General features: G+C 47.8%; 1 protein-coding gene across 1 annotated transcript; it reads right to left on the reverse strand.

Annotated features, from left to right (window-relative positions):
- Nucleotides 1-381: 381 nt before the first annotated feature.
- Nucleotides 382-9,596, reverse strand: LOC113942077 (solute carrier family 2, facilitated glucose transporter member 3). The gene is made up of 10 exons (XM_027633247.1): nt 9,465-9,596; nt 6,420-6,515; nt 4,964-5,124; nt 4,437-4,677; nt 4,102-4,264; nt 3,283-3,470; nt 2,814-2,918; nt 2,305-2,406; nt 1,849-2,052; nt 382-1,344 (listed from the first exon to the last, which is right to left on the reverse strand). The coding sequence occupies exons 1-10, from the start codon at nt 9,477-9,479 to the stop codon at nt 1,138-1,140; spliced, it is 1,482 nt and encodes a 493-aa protein (XP_027489048.1). The 5' UTR covers nt 9,480-9,596; the 3' UTR covers nt 382-1,137.
- Between the last annotated feature and the right edge of the window lie 3,557 nt (nt 9,597-13,153).

Here is a 13,153-nt window from a genome sequence, read left to right on the forward strand (position 1 = left end):
GCCTTTAAGTAACAATCTGCAAATGTCAGACTTTATGACCTATTAGAATACAACAGAAAAGCCACAAAGAAAATCAAGACAAGGCAGGAAAAGTTACTTTCTGGTTAGCAATCACCACCCTCAATCATCCATAGAATACATAAAACCATGTCTGAAAATATAATCTAACAACACTCATTGTAAGCTCCAATATCACTTCCTAATGAACACTTGGGAACAGTTATTTAAAATAGCCACCAAAAAATCCCTAATAACAGAGATTTTGGTGGAGAAACATACCTCTTCTCACAAGTACACAATTCTTTGAATTTCTTTCCAGAGGGCACAAATAACTTAAAGGTAATGTGCATAATTGGCTCTGTTGTACATACCATCCAAAATGTATCACATACCTCCTTTACAGTCCTTATTGCACCTCAAGTCTACAGCATCTTTTGTTAGAATAGCTATTTCTTTTAAACTTCCTCAATTTCTTTATCTGTACATTTTTGTACACCATTAAAAAAATAAATATTTACAAAGTGACATACAAATAAATAAACTGAAGTAAAAGTATGCTTTCAGTTTGTCTATACAAAAAAAAAATAAAAGAGCAGGAAAAATATGCATGTGACTTGGTCCCCTTTTACCTGAGGCTAAAAAAAGTGCACACTGGATAGGAAAAAGCAACCTGGCTTTTTGGTAGGCTTGCTAAATTCCAGTGTAACACTGTACACACGCACACAAGATAGACTCAAAGGGCTGGGGACTTGTTTAGTGGGTCACTTTAACTCACTACAAAAATAGTAATTCAAATACATAATGGTCACTGTGTGCATAAGTATGTCAACCCCAAATGGCAATTTGATGTGAGGAAAGCAAAAAACATTGCCAGCTCTTCTCTGTTCTCCTGGTGTTTGACAGGAAAGATGAGATTATTTTTGCAAGTGCCAGGTGCTTTCCAGTATGGCAGACCACCCATATCAGATTCACTTAATGCTGGTAAGCCTGGCACAATGGGCAAGCATGTGGGTGAAAAGAAGAAAATAGCAGCAATTGAGGAGGGGAAAAATGTCCCAGTTCTCATGGTTTTCTTTGCTCATTCCTTTAATGACTCTTTAGGTATGTGAGAGTTGAAGAATGGGTGTTTCAGAAATCTTAGGCTTTGTTAGGCTGTATGCTGTTCAGCTCCACCATGGGGTTCTTTAAAGGGGATGCAGGGTTGGATGCTGCTCGTCCTTCAAAGCCCCTGGAGATGTCTTCAAAAGTCCTGCCCTTGGTCTCCGGCACTTTGAAGAATGTGAAGACAAAGAAGATGACCAGAAAAACAAGGAAGATGAGGAAGACATAGGAGCCACACAGTTTCTGCAGGGAGGACAAAAGCAAGAGGTTTTGATTTGAAAATAAATCTAAATGCAAGGTCATTTGCCATTGACAGGTCAAAATTCCAACACATTTCTCCAACAATGCCCAAAATTGATGTTTTTTAAAATTAAAATCAAGTTCCTGTGGGCTTCTGAAAGACTTTAATGTTCCTAGGGGTGACCAAAATTGAGGCTTCTAAAGAGAAAGCCTTGATGTGCTAACCGAGATGGCTCTTTCAACTATTTGCAAGCTTCAAGCAGTTGAGACACCAGAATATAAGGTGAGCAACGGCACTTCAGTAACAATCCTAAGACTGACTCAGAGACCTCCGGAAGATTCACTAGACCTCTGCTCAAAGCAGTGACACCTTCCAGGAGAGGTCAGGTTATTAAAGGTCATACAGTCATGTGCTGGAAGTCTCCATGGATGGAGATTCTACAGCCTTTCCAGACACCTATTCCAATGCTGCAGTGCTCTCACAGTGCTTTATAAACCAGGACTTACCTCTGCATAGGGGAAGAGCATTCCCACCAAGAAATTGGAGGTCCAGTTGGAACACCCAGCCACAGCCATGGCTGCAGGCCGTGGGCCCTGGCTGAAGAGTTCTGCCACAATGAACCATGGGATAGGGCCAGGGCCAATCTCAAAAAGAGCCACAAAGCCAAAAGTGGCAACAATGCTGATATATTTGATCCATTCCAAAATGTCCTGCAAGGGAACAAAATACAATCAGCTGCAGTTTGAGGCAAACATGGCACGGCACAATGCCAACTCCAGTGTCACAACTTTCTCAGTTGCACTGTGAACACTGTAGCAGTTTCCAGAGTTAGAAAATCACGCTCCCTACTGCACACTCATGTATAGCCCCAGTTCTACCTGCCCTACAGGATGGCACTGCAGATGTAAAGTCTTACAGGTCCCCTGCTGGGGTTACCATGAATAAGAACACTCTTTACTCACCTTCAGAGCTAAAGCAATAGTCATAACAGCAGCACACACAGCCATGCCAGCCAAACCAACTAAATGGAGGGTCCTGCGCCCTGCACGCTCCACCAGGAAGAGCTGGAAAAAGGTTAGAAGAAAAATCCATTACTTTGGTAGCAAAAGCATGACAGGCTCCCTTGTTCAGTGTGTCCTGCACCTCTTTTCTCATCTGCCTGTAGCCCTCAGTGACAGTGGTGATCTCAGTGCAGGTCACCAGACTACTCCATCCTCAGCGCAAGTTTTTCCACTCTGGTTCTTGCTGCTGCTTCCTCTCATCACTTTTCCCCCATGCACTCCTTTTTCACCTTTCTTTTCACCTAGCAAAATAATACCTCTTTTCGCTCACCTCTCCTCCCACAAATGCCTTTGATTAATTCTTGTCTTTGCTCCTACAGGTCATTGCCTAGCTCAACGCTTTCCCACAGCCACTGGCTACTTGTCTTTAGTCACATCTCTTAAAGAGGCCCAGGCCTCCTTCCACTCACCGACACAACAGTGAAGACCGTGTTCACCACGCCAGCTCCAATGGTGGCATACACAGGCTGTTTGATACCAGCTCTTTCAAAAATCCCAGTTGAATAATAGAATACCTGGGAAGAGAAGCAAAAGTTGGACACAGTCATGATCCCATGTTTGAGAGCATGTCCCTCATTCTCTGCCTAATTGGCCTGCACATCCCAACAGGGAGTTTCTAAGCAGCACTCCACAGTTCCAGTCACAGTTCATTCACTTGGTGCAAGGCTGCAGTGTCTTGCCACAGTGTGTGTGGGAAAAGTGAAAGCCAATACAACATCCACCTTCCACCTCAGCCATCTTTGCCATATCATACAACAGTGACCTCCAGTCAAGGCACAAAGTGGTTTTTGGAGGTACAGTTCTCTCTGCATCAGTGGCAAGTGCAAGTTTAGCCACAGATAAGGGAGGCCCAGCAGATGGTACAGGAAGATAACTCACAGCATTGATGCCTGAGAGCTGTTGGGAGAGCTGCAGCATGATGGCAATGATAATGGCTTGACGATAGTTTGGAGAACGGAAGAGCTCTGGCACAGTGGCTTTTTTTTCTTGGGACATTTTAGCACTTTCTTCTTTCATCTCCTGGATGTCTTGAGACACATCTTGTGTACCACGGAGCTTCTGGAGAACTGGAGGGAGGAATCAAAAAATGTCAGGCATAATACACAGACCTATCGGTCATGGGTGCGTGTCTGTATCCTGCCCTGTTATTTCAGGAAGGGCACAGCAGGAAGAGTGGAACACCTGCCAGCTGGTGTTTGGGCCTGTTACACGGGAAAGACCAAGCCTCTACATGCAGCCTTGCTCATCTTTTCAACCCAGGTCAGGGTGTTGTGATCAACATGGAAATCAGGCACAGGCCCTACTCATGTTGATTGATCTCCAAGCTTATATTTGACCTCAAATTCTGTTCATGCTCTTGCCAGAGCTGATCTCAGACCTCCAAGCTCCTTGTTAAATGTCATCCTATTTCCTGCCTTTCAGGAGGAGTGGCAGCAGCTCATCCTGCTACTTCCCACCAGGCCAGATGCCACTCCTCAAGTCTTAATCCCACCTGGAGCCTCTGCTGGGATGCCAGGTTTCTCATGCTTTCTGGCATTGGTGCAACCTAAAGGATGGGAGGGTACGCCAGGCCTGATGCCCTCCAGGAGTTACACCCTAATCCACCACAGGCTCCAGAGTCAGTCCTGGCCTCCCACTCAAGCTCAGTGTAGGCTGGGAGCCAGAACACTGCCCTGCCCCTTCGAGATGAGTTCTTACCTGCTTGTGCTTTCTCTTCTTCCATCTTGTTGATCAATAGGAAACGGGGGCTCTCAGGGCAGAAAAGAAGACCCACGCACTGCAGGATTGCTGGGAGGACTGTGAACCCCAGAAGCAGTGGCCAAAGTGCTTCAGTCCCCATGATTCCCTCCAGGCCAAATATCTACACCAAGAATTAGAGAGAAAGCAGAGTGATTTTAACACTTCAGTTCCTCACTCCCACCCCAGTATTACAGGACCACATACTGCACCTGATGGCAAGTACAATCCTCCTCACCCTCCCCCACCCCTCCTTTCCCTCCCCCACGGGTATGAGCAGGTTGTGCCATGCCTACCTGAGCCACCAGGATGCCCACAACAATGCCCAGCTGGTTGAGGGTGCCAAAAGCTCCACGGACACTGGTGGGCGAGACTTCACTGATGTACATGGGCACAAAGCCAGTGCAGAGACCACAGAAGACACCAATAATGAAACGGCCAATAATCAGCATCTCCACTGCCTTTGCCGCCTTAGAGAAGGCCATGAGAAGGCCACCAGCAAAGGCCAAGACATTCACCAGTAGCATGGAGTTCCTCCTGCCCAGGAAAAGATGTTAAGACTGAGTTTAAACTGCCAACAGGAAAATCACTGAGAGGGGGATAAACCTGACCATCACCTCCTGTCTCAGTGGTGGGAACAGAATAATACCCATTCAGCTCCTGCCTCGACCAGAAACCCTTCCTTTCTTTTTGCAGCCCACATTCTCGCTTCATCCCCAGACATCTCCTCCTCCCTTCCGCTCACTTCTGCCCTCTTCCTCCCAAAACTGCATAGCAGAAGGGAAAAATACCCTAACAGATTGTATCCCACATCCCAACTTACCTGCCAAATCTGTTGACAAACACACTGACTGAGAAGGAGCCGATCATACCTCCTACTGAGAAGATGGCCACAGAAAGGGACCACAGGGAGGTAAGGAGCTCTTGGGAGACAGCCCTCCCACTCCTATCTGACAGGGTTTTGTTGAAGAACGTTCGGATGATCTGCAAGAGATCAGGTGGAGACAGAGTTACAATCCAGAAGGAGGTACTTTGCACTGGGGAGAGGGGAGACTACTGTCTTTCTTGCTGCCATAAAAACAATAGACCCCCCCACTCAAAAAAAAAAAAATCAGCAAGCAGCAACAAGTCATACAAGGGAAAGATGAGGGTGCAGAAAGAGGAAACAGCATGATGAGGGAGAGATTGCTTCACTGAACTGGGGGGTGAGGGTGGGCAGGTGGGATACACACAAGACAGCAGTGTTTATTAGGGAAAACAGGCTTAACTTCTGAGTATTTTGGATTAGGTGAGTCACTGGTGGTTCTTGGGAGGAGGTGTGAGACAGTTGGGAGTGAAAGGGAACAAGAAAACGTGAACAGAGAATGGAAGGGGACATTTCTGGCAATACCAAAACACTGGCAGCAGGGAGGGGCTTTCTAGTATGGACATTGTTAAAAGAGACACAACGCTTCACTGAAGTAAGGCTGAAAAGCAGCATTATGTAAAACAACTCAACAAGGCCATGACACTGATTTCCAAGGCATTCTCCTAGATAATGAGGGAAATTTTGCATGGGCTAGGGGGGACAGAGTGTCTGCCCCCAGCAGATGGCAGCAGGACATTAGCTAGGGAGGACCAACCCCCATCCCCCATCCTGCTGGTGATGTGACATCTCTTCCCGGAGACAGGGTGGATGTGGTATTGGTGACTCAGTTCTTGAGAGAGGAACCATCTTAAAGTTACATGAAAACCACATCTCTCATTTTCTTCATCTCTCCTTTCTTAGGCTACAGTCATGAGATGATTTGGTCAGAGTGCCCAAGTCACAACCCTTTTGCAAGCACTGAATCTATACTTAACACAAGGAATGAATAAACAAGTAAAATAAAGAAACCTGAAATAAACTAAACTAGGGCAACTGTAATCCTTACCAACTCTCCACTGTTTTCTGCACACTGCTTGCTACATTCCTTCTGCCATAGTTGGTTTATTCTGACTCAAAATTGAAGTTGCTCACATTCCTCCACATACCACATATGGCAGATGGAGCCCTCCTGCCCCCCCCCCAGCCCCTTGCTCCTAATTAGGAGAATTAACCTCTCTGTGTACTCTTTCTCCTCCCCAAAAGTTTGCCCTTCCTGTCCATTGTTGTATTTGAAAGGGGACTTTAAATGTCTTATTGACTTCATAAACCAGAACCAAATTATTAGCTTGGATGACAGTTCCTCTCCTTTGTACACCTGTTTTCCCATCAGCCCCTCACTCATACCATCTCCCCAGCCCATTCTTGCTCTCACCTTCTCAGGTGCATTGATGACACCAGTGTTGTACCCAAACTGAAGAGAGCCAATGGCAGCAATGCAAACAGCATAGATAAGGGGTGCTGTGACTTTCTGTGGAGAGAGGAAACATTTAGTTAATTTGACTTTCTAATCAACTTGAGTTTCTCTTCAGCATGAACAGCAGCTGCACCTCATAGGTGCCATATGCAAGTGCACCAAGGGCCGGGAATGGCCTTTCATCCAGCAAGGGCAGGTACCTACCAGTAGCATCCCCTGGATCTCCCTCCCTGGAAAGGGAAATGCAACCGCACAGAAGGAAAAAGTTCTGTGACTACAAGTGGGAGGCCTTGTCAGGGCCTCCCCTTTATTATCTCCCGGCCTTTAACAACTATTCTCAGCTCATTAGTAATGAATACACTGGCTGCATTAGTAGCTGTTATTTTGGGTTGATCTGCTTTACAGAAGCTTTTGCTGATCTCTGGATTGTCATGAAAGAAGGGTCTAACTTCCCTGTGCCAGCTGACAAGTTCCCATAAACTGAGTCTCAGATCTGCCCATGAGCTACACTGGCAGTCACTGGTCACAGTTACAACACGCACTCTTCAGCAACAGGCTTGTTTTTCCCAGGCTAGAGCTTCCCAACCCTGCCCCAGGGCACCTGGCACAGCAGCCTCCCTCAGAGATGGCAACAGTTACTGCCAACCTTCCCGTTTATTTTTCTTGAAGCTGTGGCAATAGTTGATATTTTAAATGAAGCACACTCCCTGGAATTTCAGCATATGTCAATCTCTGTTAAATTAAAATAAAAACTGCTGAGCCCTCAGAGCTATGAAGAAAGCTAGAAGGTCCAACCCTCAGAAGTCTCACATACTGAGAAATGTGTCAGTGAAAAACATCTGACATTTTATTCGGTTTTGAAGCTTGTGGCATTTAATCCAGCTCCAAGTGAGGGAGGTGTGGGGGAGCAGGTGACTCAGGAGCTGGCGCTTCGGCCAACAGTGCTTGAGTTGGCACAATTTGGAAAGATCGTGTTTCCATCTCAGGAGGGATTGGAAGCTTTTCCAAAAATATTAACAGTCCCTTTTCCAAGACTTTCCAATTATTGTACTTATACTGGCAGAGTAGAGATAAGTACTTGGTGGGGCCTACTATCACAGCTCTTTCAGTCACTCACTTTCTAGCCCAGCTCCAGTAGCGACTCACAGAACTGCCCAGTTTTTGATAATAACCTTCTTCCACTGCTCATACCACCTTCACCAATCTTTCAAGCCAAGTATGTATGTCCTTCTGGCCTGCACAACCCTAAGACGCCTATCAGTTCGGCCCCAGTAAACAGAAACTGAGGAAATTACTCTCGGGCATGGCTTCCCCCACCTACATCATGTAAATGTCTCAAGCTTGAGTTCTCTTCCTGCCGAGGTCAGTAATGCAGACAGAGGGGACAAGGTACAGATGTTCACCGAGGTAGCATTCACACCTGAACACACCCTAGGCAGTCTAGGCATTCTCCAAGGCACCCTGTGACTTCTCCCCTCATCTTTATCTCGAGAAAATTTGGCACAGAACCACAAGGACACAGCTCTTTCAAAGCATCTGGATGATGCTGTGAAAAGGCATTACAATTTTTAAGCACTTTTAGGACCCCAGGGTTAGGTCATCTCCAGTCAGCAGGTATAGTTAAGCTGCGAACAAAAAAACCCAGCTCTCCACATCTTCATCTCAAGAGCACCTTTCCCCCAGGACTCTGCTTTGTCATGGCTTGCGATGACCACAGCTGGCCTTTTGCTTCCGGTACCTTGCTTTGTGGGTACCCTTTACCTACATGGCACATACATAAGCTATAAGTTGTTCTGCCCTCCTTCATACTTCCTTCTCCTGGCTGTTGCCTGCTATTTGTCTCCTACCCAGCCTCCTACCACCTAGCCATCACGTGGCATGACCCATACCCTCCAATGAGCCAGGCCGAGATCTACTGTATGGATCATTTGTTACTGTTGCAACTGCCTCACTCCCCAAAAGGCAAACAGGGAGCTCAGAAATAGTACAGCTCCACCCACTCTATCTAAAGGCTCAAGGCTGAGGTCTGTACGCCAGCAAGGAATTCACAACACCCCCCCTCCCTCCGACCACAAGCATCAGCAGCATTCGTTATCCAGGAGATGCTCCTCACCAGCTCCCCTCCGTCACCGAGTGGAACTCCAGAGCTGTACAACTTGTTGAGCCCGGCGGGAGCAGCCTCTCTAAGCGACCTTGACCGGGCGCTCCCCTTTTCTCTGCCTCATCCTCTCGCACTGCCCCCATCTCCCATCAATATGGCGATGCAAGGCCTCGTCCTTCCCCGATTCTGCTGTTCCCCTCTAACTATAATCCCCCGGCATCCCGCTCCGGGTTCCGCTGGGAATTTGCTGCCTCCCTTGGTACATTCAAACACACACATCATGACCTCACGCCACTGCTACGCACCTCACTCTCAGCTGCAGATGAACTACGATATCGACAAATGTCCCCTGCTCTCCATAGGAGAAAGAAGGGAAAGATACACTTCGCCGCCTTCTTGAAATTTAAAAATGCCTTTATACATCATGCCACCACCAAACAAAATGCCTTTAATAACAACCTCCCTTCTAGCATCCTAAACCCTGAGACAAACTGAGTGCGGCGCTGCCAGCAAAACAAACCTCGTGATCAATACCCTAAAACCCGGACAGCATCATGTGCATCATCAGACCACGCGCATGAAAACAAATCGATCTTGCGACCTACAACAACCCGTTCCAAATTGTGCCCGCCCCCGCGCCCCGTCTCCCCTCCCGCAGATAGGGGCTTATTCCGACCCACCCTCCGAAGGGACCAAGCAGCGGCCCTGCCGGCACCACCGCCGCATCCATCTTCACTGAGACCAACAGACACCCGGTGGCGGCGGCCACCGAGCCGGCAACCAACCCCGGCCGCCCGTCGGTCGCGACAGCATCCGCACTCCCCGGCCCTCCGCAGAAGCGCCCGGGCACCCGAGCGGCAAGGGGAAAGAGGACGAGAAGGAACCCGCGCGCCCCATCCCACCTTTTTGTCATCCATGGTCGGCAGCTCCCGGAGAACGTCTGCGGGCGAACGGCCACCCGTCCCCACCTAACGGAACCCGCGAGGAGGCGGCGCCGCACCCGCCCACGCCCGAGACTTGGTGCGCGCCCGCCCCGCACGGATTTATGGGCTCGCCACGGGAGGGTGGGAAGGAGGGGCGGGGAGGGGCTGCCGGGCATCCTGTCATTTCTGTTTTCAAGGAGGAAAAAAAAAAAAAAAAAAAAAAAAAAAAGAAATCACGAAACACCCCTCCGAGCTCGCACCACTCTCTGACGAGAACTTGCGTGCCGGGCGGCCGGGCGGTCATGGAGTGGGGCGGGCGGTGGCACCGGGCGGAGCGTGCCGGGCGGCGGGGTGGCCATGGAGCGCCCCGGCTCCCCTCCCCGCTCCGCAGGGACGCAGGGAGAAGGCACGGGCGGCGGGGACAAGGAACCACCACACCTTGGATGTCACGAGCTAATTGGTACAATACCGCTGGTTTGCGCCGAAAGCAGCGGCGTGGCACAAAGCGACATCTTTATTTATTATTTATTGTATTTAAAAATAAAGATATTTATTATTCAGTCTATAAGCCAAAGCAGCAAGGCCGGCAGTGACGGTGCAGAGAGGCAGCCACACAAACATCACGGGCAGAAACCTGAAGTCTAACGCTGTGCTCTGTGGGTGCTCATCCCTCCTCCCAGAGCTGTGCATGAAGCATAGTTCTGGATAGCTGGGTTTGGGAAATTTTTTTGTTTGTTTGTTTTGTTGGTTGCATGTTTTTATTTTTAAAGACAAATTTTTCCTACGATGCTAGAATCTACGGGGGCAAAGTCAAAGCTGCATTTAGCCTAAGACTTGCACCCTTCCTTACAAGGGCATGTAGTGACAGGACAAGAAGGAATGGCTTTAAAATGACAGAGGGCAGGTTTAGATTAGATAATAAGAAGAAAATCTTTACTGTGAGAGTGATGAGGCACTGGCACAGATTGCACAGAGAATTGTGGATGCCCCTTCTCTGGAAGTGTTCAAGGCCAGGTTGGATGGAGCTTTGAGCAACCTGGTGTAGTGGAAGATGTCCCTGCCCATGGCAGGGAGATTGGAACTAGATGATTTTTAAGGTCACTTGTAACCCAAACTGTCCTATGATTAAATCAAACTAGGCTACTGTGCTCCATAGTCATTTACTGTCCATCCTTCAGGTCAAACAATTACCAAACTCTTCTAGGAGAATAATGAAGAGCTGTGCTTTGAATCTCAGGCAAAACTGCTGTCAAACAATAGAGGTCTTCACTGAATTAAGAACCTGTCAAGGACTTCGACTTCAGCAAATGGTAGCAGCTGAGAGCTGGGGATGAGGGCAAGGACGGGGGGAGAAACCTGACAGCCTGTTTTTTCACTGTTAGAAAAAAAACACCTTGAGACCAGACACCACTTTTGTCATAAGATTCTCAGGAACTGGAACAATCACATTTTAAATTCGCTTCTGCTGTTTGTTTGGCGTGGTCACCTGGCCACACATAACTGGAAATCAACAGGTCAAAGCTTTCCCCCACTCACCCTGACAAATACCCTTTTATTTTATGGCATTTATAAGGGCAAGTGAGGTTGATAAATACTCATGGGATATTTATGTGGTAAGTACCTCGTGGGTATTTGTGTGTTGTTGTTAAAATATTATTTCCAGCAGAAAAAGCTGTGTAGAAGGGCACAGGATGCCTGCACAGTCCTCTTAGGCTATGTGACAAAAGCTCCTCTTCACACCCACAAAAGAGGATGGAGAGACAATAGCAGAAGAGGAGCCCAACTAAGACCCTGCCCCAGCTACTCCCAGGCCCATCAGAAGAGCCATTAGCACATCAAAGGCCCAATTTTCACACACCCGGAGGAAAACAGGGACACAATGCCAGGTGACAACCCAGATTAAGGACTCAGAGGAAGGGACACCCTGCCTGGGCCAGGTGCCGTCCCAGGAAAGCCATCAGCCCTATTGTTCAGGTGTGAAACTCATCACAAAGCCAAAGCTGGGGAAGATGTGGTGCTGCGTGCAGGGGCACCGGACACCTTACAGGATGCAGGGGAAGAGAATTCTGGGATTGCACAGGATTTACTATGGGATGTTTAGGGGAGGAAACAAAGAGGAGAAAAGGAGAGAAGAGGGGGGAAAAAGGGACAGTTGCATGTAAACTGTTAGCTGGCCAGCACAAGCGTCCAGCCTTTTCCTGCGCTCGATTAGCACAGTTTGCCCAATCCTGTTAGTTTCTATTTCTAACTCTTTTCCTTGGTGAGGTGTTCTCTGTTTGGGGGTGGGGTGGGGTGTATGGAGGTCTGAGTGCCGGGTCACAGGGGCCCATGTGCCCATGGTGCAGCAAGCACGGCTGTACAGATGAGGGTATGAGCACAAATAAAGATCCAACCAGATAGCTGGCAACCAAGTGAAGCGGCCTGGGAGCTGGGGTGCCTGTAAGGAAGGAGCTGCCTATCGGAGGGACCGGGACAGTCCCAGCCAGCTGCTGGAGAGACTGTGGGGTCTGGGGGTCTATAGGGGTGAGAACCACTGGTGTCTGCTTGTCTCTAAGGGCAAGGCCATGGCAGGTTGGCTACTAGAGGGACCAGGTTTGTCCTGGCCAGCCATGCATACACCTGAGTGCATGTGTCTGTGTGTGTGCATCACCAACAGGAGTGGGGCTGCAGCCTCGTGCCAGCATCAGGGAGACTGGTATCTGGGGTCAGACTCTCTGAGCCCAGCTCCTGGAAGGATCCACTTTACCATATTTGCATATTTACAGATATATATATATATATATATTTCCCACTACTGGACCTCCATCCTGCTTGCTTCATGAGGCCATTGGTGCTGCTTGTGTTTGTGTAAATGCACAGTGTGTCTGTGTAGATCCGTGTGGTAGCCATGTATATAGATGTACATATGTGATGCATACATGTGTTTTTATGCACGTGCCTACAGGGAATACATGGTCAGCCTTGCTACTGGTTGCACCTGGGAGCAAGGAGCTGTGTCCAGCCTAATTCCCTAACCCTCTTTGACTAATCTTGGCTCACAGTTGTTTTTCCTTTTCCTAGTTTATTTTCCATTTGTTTGCAAACACAGCAAACTCTACCTTGAGTCTGATCACCCAGGTGTCTCAAACGTTGGCATTAGCTCAGGAAATATTAATTTACTAGTTAGTATGAATAGTTGCCATATCTGTGGAGGCTCTAAGCATATCCAAATTGTAGAAGCAATTTTTGGACTGCATTCTTCTGAAATGTCCTCATTCCTTGTTTATTCTTAACCCACATGAATCTGTTGCTAGTGCTAAGCAATCCAAACTTCAAGAATAGATTAAATACATATCAGTCCAATTTAAAAGCAATAAGAGTTCAGCTGAAAATTAAATCTCTAACACATAATGCAAAACATAGTGGGTCGTACTTCTTTATTTTACAGCACTGGCAAAGTAAACAGTAGTAAAAAAGAGACACAAGCTCAAAATGCACCACTGGAACCCAAATTTTCCTAAGGAATGTGGGAAAAACACCCATTTCAGTGAGTTTTGCCCCATTTGCTGATGCTTAAATATTCACATTTGAAGTTTGCATCATAGGCATTCCTCCTAAATACCAGTTTTGTTTCTGTCCTAGGACACACACCTACCTCCCACATCACAGATCACTTCTGGGGGAAGTAC

Source organism: Corapipo altera, unplaced genomic scaffold, assembly GCF_003945725.1.
Source record: "Corapipo altera isolate COAL_440 unplaced genomic scaffold, ASM394572v1 0, whole genome shotgun sequence".
Lineage (NCBI taxonomy): Eukaryota > Metazoa > Chordata > Aves > Passeriformes > Pipridae > Corapipo > Corapipo altera.